Source organism: Camponotus vicinus, unplaced genomic scaffold (genome assembly GCF_025532165.1).
Source record: "Camponotus vicinus isolate PSW18456_S1 unplaced genomic scaffold, iyCamVici1.0 SCAF_7, whole genome shotgun sequence".
In the NCBI taxonomy this organism is placed as follows: Eukaryota; Metazoa; Arthropoda; class Insecta; order Hymenoptera; family Formicidae; genus Camponotus; species Camponotus vicinus.
Window position 1 is genome coordinate 17,817,906 of NW_028141979.1, and position 6,398 is coordinate 17,824,303.

The window sequence follows — 6,398 nt, forward strand, 5'->3', positions numbered from 1 at the left end:
GTCATTATGAGCAATTATTGTAGCCATCTGTTTTGACATTGCTAAACATTTTTGCAGTGTAATGTAAATAAATAAAGATATTATGAGAATTATTCCTAATACTAATTTTCCTAATACCAACAGTTCCAGTCTGTAGATCGCAAACGGTGCGTTTCCGGACATGAGTTCCTTTTTAAAAATTAACCTACTTTGAACCCTCTACATACTGTAGAAGTTTGTAACAGGTATTCATATACATACATATGCATACACACACACACACACACACACATATGTATGTATATATATATATACATATACACACGTATATATGTTTATAATATATCATATATATCATATATGATATCAATTTTAATTAAAAATAATCATAAGATGTATTAAATATCATATATATAATATAAGATATAACAAAAGATATTGCAAGAATATTAAAATTTTAACAATATATTTGAAATTTTCATTTCTTGCTGTTGTTCCATGTATGGGTGAAATGGCTGTGTTTACAATAAATCACGAGCCCACTTTCTTGTTGGTTTGATATGCATATTTATTTTTAATTAACAAAGAAACAGTCTTGTTTGCTCTACGCCATGAGGCCGACTGACTAGGCGACATAACTGCCACCACGCAGGGGCAGTCAAAAACAAAAGGTAGTGAGCGCGGTCAGTGCTTCGTGCCCCTGATAGTTGATTTTTGATCGGCAGCTAGGCATGAATACTGCATAAGAGAGGATCAAACATATCGGCCGCCTTGAAAAGAGTGTCTTTTCAACAAGGAACAAGAAAAAGACTAAAAAGTTTAAGTGACATACACTCTATATAATCTGAAACAAACGATATCAATTGGAGAAATAAAGGATAAACTGAATTAGTCAAATGAATTCGATGTAAATTAGTCATAAACCAGCAGACCCTTCTACGTCCATCGGAAGAGGGCATAGCCGTGTCACTGGTCTCTTATAAACTCCTTTTACAGTTTTAATCGTAGCGGCGCGTACCACGCCATCCAACCCGGGATGCACAGTCTCAATCCGTGCCAGTAGCCAACACAGTGGTGGAATATTGTCCTCCCGAACGATAACTAAGTCGCCTGGTTTTAGTGATGGCGCGTTAACCTTCCACTTAATACGCTGCTGCAATTCATTGAGATAGTCGGTTGACCATCTTTTCCAAAAATGTTGCTTGATCTGCTCAATGCGTTGCCATCTGGATAAACGATTTTCCTTGACATCTAGTAGTGTAGGCTCAGGGATGGCGGCCAAATTGTCCCCAATCAAAAAGTGTGCAGGACTCAAATATGTATGATCATTAGGATTATTCGACAGTGGGATGAGAGGTCTGGAATTAAGTACAGATTCAATTTGAGTTAAAATGGTTTGCAATTCATCAGCCATAAGAGCTGCGTTCCCAGCGACCCTTTTAAGATGGAATTTCATCGCCTTTACAGCGGCTTCCCACAAGCCACCGAAATGAGGGGATTGCGGAGGAATGAAGTGCCACGTTATTCCATTCTGTGCTGAAAAATCAACAACGTTGTTTTGACGTACTTCGCTGTTGAATCTTTGATGTAGTTCCTTTAATTCTCTTGAAGCTCCGACAAAATTCGTTCCGTTATCCGTATATATGTCTGAAGGCCTTCCTCTTCGCGAAATAAATCTCTTAAGAGCGTTTAAAAACGCTTCCGTTGACAAGTCAAAAGCCAATTCAAGATGAATCGCCTTGCATGATAGACATACAAATACGGCAGCGTAAGCCTTTGAGTGCTTCGAATTACGTTTTCTTGTATCTCGCACCATGAACGGTCCGCAATAATCAATTCCGCAATGCAGGAATGGTCTTGAAGGAGATACTCTCGGTAATGAAAGGTTTCCCATGATTGCTGATTTAGGAATTGGCGCTGTGCGGAAGCATCTTACACAATCTCGTATAACTTGTCTTACAGCACTCCTTCCAGCTATTGGCCAAAACCGTTGTCGCAAAGAAGCTAGCGTTGACTGTGGTCCTGTATGAAGCAATCTTTGATGCTCACTTGCTATTAACATTTTTGTAAAATTATGTTTCGAAGGCAACACAATAGGATACTTTGTTGAATATGGTAATTTAGAGTGTGATAATCTGTCTCCAACTCGAATAATACCATCATTATCCAAAAATGGCGATAAACCAATAAGCTTGCTGTTGCGGGGCACTGAATCGCCCTTCTGTAATGCCTTTATTTCGAGTGAGAATGCGGATTTTTGAACGATTTTCGACAGTTGTGTGGTCGCTCGACATAATTCTCGAGCGGTGAGAAGACCAATCTGTCGTTCTTGCTTAACCCTTCTGGCGTTCTCTATGAAACGTAAAGCATATGCCATAGATCGGATTAAGCGAGTTGCACTGGACATAGTGTAAAAAATGCTCCACTCCTGCGATCTGTTTATTGCAATTAAAGTACCCTTGCGAGCTTCTGGAAGATTTTCCGGTATGGACACGAGAGCTGATTCCGCCTTCCAGTCTGCAATTCCACATTTGAGCCACTGCGGCCCATTCCACCAGAGATCTGATTGGATCAATTGAGAAGGTGAGATCCCTCGAGATATTGCGTCAGCAGGATTCTCCTTAGAATTTACATGCCTCCACGATGATGCATCTGTTAGTTCTTGGACTTGTCCGACACGATTTGCCACAAAAGTGTTCCAACGTTTTGCGTCTGCTTGTATCCATCCCAGTGTGATCATGGAATCTGTCCAATAATAAATGTTGTCAAATTTAATGCTAAGAGTCTGTAAAATTCTGTGAGTTAGTTGGGCAAGCAAGTGCGCCGCACAAAGCTCCAATCTTGGAAGAGTGACTGCCTTAGCTGGGGCAACACGTGATTTTGCACAGAGCAGACGTACTTCTTTATGACCGTCGGAACCTGTTGTTCTAATGTATACTACGGCTCCGTAAGCATCCATACTAGCATCACAGAATCCATGCATTTCGACAGTGTGAGGCGATGACTGCATTATGACCTTTCTAGGTATTCTTAGCGTGATTAAAAGAGCCAATTGAGCCTCGTAATTGCGCCATCTTGTCTCAATTTCCACAGGTACTGTTTCGTCCCAATCAAGTTTGAGTAACCAAAGCTTCTGTATTAAAATTTTTGCGACTATGATGACTGGTCCGAGCAATCCAAGGGGATCAAAAATTCGAGCAACACTCGATAGAATAGTCCTTTTCGTTACTGTGTTGTAAGGTGTTGATTGCTTCACTTGGTATTGCAAGGTGTCGTTGACCGAATGCCACTGTAATCCCAGAGTTGATAGATGCTCACTCTTGCTTAAGGTTAAGACTGATTGCTCTGATGCTGAATCCGGAATATTCTGAAGCAATTCCTGACAATTCGATGCCCATTTTCTCAATTGGAATCCGCCCTTGGCTAGTATAGCCATCACTTCATCACGGATCTTGAGTGCTAAGTCTAAATCGTTTGCACCAGTTAACAGATCGTCAACATAAAAGTCTGACAATACTGCTGCAGCTCCCAATGGGAAATTTGATCTCTCTATGTGTGCTAATTCTTGCAATGCTCGTATCGATAAGAACGATGCCGATGCGGTGCCATAAGTGACCGTTTTGAGCTCAAATGCCCTTATTTCTTCTTCTGGAGTTGTTCTCCAAAGAATACGCTGATATCGAGTTTGAGATTGCTCAACACGAACTTGCCTATACATCTTCTCTATATCGGCCGTCACAACGTATTGCCAACAACGAAATCGGAAAATTATGTCTAAGAGATCTTGCTGCAAAGTTGGCCCTACCATGAGTGCATCATTGAGCGAAATTCCAGTTGTGGTTTTGCAAGATGCATCAAAAACGACACGCAATTTAGTAGTTGAACTCGCTTCTTTAATGACAGAATGATGCGGTAAGTAATAACCAGTTGTCGATGAGTCATGCTTTCCAACCGATTCCATATGTCCCAATCGTTGGTATTCGTCGAGAAATTCAGTGTATTGATTTCGTAACGTTGGATTTTTATTCAGCTTCCGTTCCAACGCGTAAAATCGACGCAATGCTATATCTTTAGATTCACCAAGTTGCTCGATTATATCTCTTCTAAACGGAAGTTGCACGATGAATCGTCCTTCGTCGTCACGACGATGTGTTTCTACAAAGTGCTGTTCACAGAGTTTCTCTTCAGCTGTAAGAGTAATTCGTTTAGGACATTGTTCCTGCTCCCAGAATCTTGTGAGGCTTGCGTCAAGTTGTTGGTTTGTAATGAGGTTGCAATGTGTCGGCATTCGCTTCTGTCTCGTGGATTCACTTGAGCCACCTAATATCCAACCGAAAAGCGTTTTTTGGAGAACTGGACGCTCAGATGTGGCCTTAATTTGTCCGACACACAAACTTTCCCAGAAAATTGTAGCTCCAATAAGCATGTCAATGTCATCTGAAATATGGAATTTGGGATCCGCTAACCTTAGATTTTGCGGAATATCTAAGCTTAATTTGTTGCATGATACCGATGGAAGCCTGTCTGTGATACGCTTCAATATGAGGCAATCCGCTTCCCTGCGAAATGAATAATGTCTTGAATTAATCGTGACCTTTGTGATATTTCGGGCGAGACTCATTGCTTGATTTACTCCCACAATAGGAATGTTTACAGTGTGGCACGGTAATCTCAATTTCTTCGCCAATGTTTCCGTTATCAAATTGGATTGGGAACCAGGATCAAGAAGGGCACGGCATGAATGAGCATTCCCGTCTACGTCTAACACCTGAATGATCGCAGTCGATAGCCATACTTGACCATTGTGGTCCTCAGGACGAATTGCACTCATGACTATTGAAGATTGAGCTATTGCTTCTCCTTGCTTGGACTCCTTTTGCAATTCGCCTTGATCCTCAGATGATGCGAAATGTAGCAACGTGTTATGCCGCTTACCACAAGTTTTACATCCACGCGAAGAACAATTTTTAGCCTGATGCGATGTGGATCTCAAACAATTCAAACATAATTTGCTGTCTCTAACAGCCTTTGATCTGTCCTGAACGCTCATTTTTAATAACGTGTCACACATGAATACAAAATGCTCACCTTTACAAATAGGACATTTTTTGCCTTGGACCGCAGCGTTTGCAGAAACTGATCTCACTTGGCGCTGTTTGCTTGCAGTGACTGACGTGCTTGACGGTAGCGCCTTTCTTTGAATTATTTCTAGCGTATGGCACCTATGTTCCAAAAAGTCTATTAACTCCTGAAGTGTCGGAATGTTCGGTTCCTTCAAACTGTTTTCCCATTCTCGATTAGTAACTACATCGAGTTTACTCGTGATCAAATACACAAGAAGATCATCCCATTCGCCTGTGGAACGACCGAGAGCTCGCAGGGCACGTTTATGTTTTAGAGTACCGTCGATGAGAGATCGTAGAGATGAATGATTTTCCTTTGACACTGTGGGCAACTCAAACATTGCCTTTATATGTTTTTGAACAATTAGTCGTTTATTGTCGTATCTTTGGCGTAGCATCTGCCATGCTTCTAAGTAATTGTCCGCAGAAACCTCTAGAGATTGTATAACATCGGCGGCCTCACCTCGGAGCGATGATCTCAAATAATGGAATTTTTGAATGCTTGGAATGGCTTCCACATCATGTATGAGTGACTGGAAAGTATCGTGGAATGGATACCATTCTTCATATCCTCCTGAAAAAGTCGGCAATTCAATTTTCGGCAATCGCAAATTATTATTAACTTCATGCCGATGCGCTCGCTCATCTTCTCGTGGCGGCGCGACAACTTCGGTGGGTGTGCGAGATAATATAAGTTCGTCAAATCGCGAAATAATATCAAAATATGTATCCTCGAAAAGTTTTCTTTCTTCGTGCATGACCTCCTCATCTGTCGCGAGATCTATCGTTGTTTGGACTTTATCGAACTCATCCCATGTTGCTTCTATCTTTTGTTTACGTTGATGTATTTGTGATAAGATAGCGGTGATTGCATCGTCAGAATCGAGAAATGTGCGAGCTCGCGTGAGAGCACTCTTAATCGCCCCGCGTTTTATTCTAGCCTTCTTTAATTCGGCTTCCGCCATTACAACGAAACAATAGTTTTTTTTTGAGATGTAATAAAGACGAGAATATGACGTGACTCACCAGAATGTCCACAAAAAAGAAAAGATGGCCGTCGTATCGTCGTCAAGGACGAGAATATGATGCGACTCACCAATATGTCCGCAAGGAAAAAAATGGCCGTCGACGATCGTCGTTATGCCGTCGAGAATCGTCGATACTTGTGCTGATTCACAATGCTTGTGTTAAGTAGCCTTGCTACTCGGTTTGCTGCTGTGGATAATACGTCTGCTGTAACGCCTTGTCACAGATATTCACAGACACGCTCCGTGATTCTCAAGAAGAAAATGCCGT

The 6,398-nt window shown here is 41.4% G+C and overlaps 1 protein-coding gene across 1 annotated transcript; it reads right to left on the minus strand.

Annotated features, from left to right (window-relative positions):
- Positions 1-477: 477 nt before the first annotated feature.
- LOC145974299 (uncharacterized) lies at positions 478-6,067 on the minus strand. The gene is made up of 2 exons (XM_083104095.1): positions 998-6,067; positions 478-823 (listed from the first exon to the last, which is right to left on the minus strand). The coding sequence occupies exons 1-2, from the start codon at positions 6,065-6,067 to the stop codon at positions 815-817; spliced, it is 5,079 nt and encodes a 1,692-aa protein (XP_082960221.1). The 3' UTR covers positions 478-814.
- Between the last annotated feature and the right edge of the window lie 331 nt (positions 6,068-6,398).

Excerpts from the sequence above, each read along its gene's own strand:
- LOC145974299 (XM_083104095.1), bottom strand. The coding sequence starts at position 6,067 with ATGGCGGAAGCCGAATTAAAGAAGGCTAGAATAAAACGCGGGGCGATT.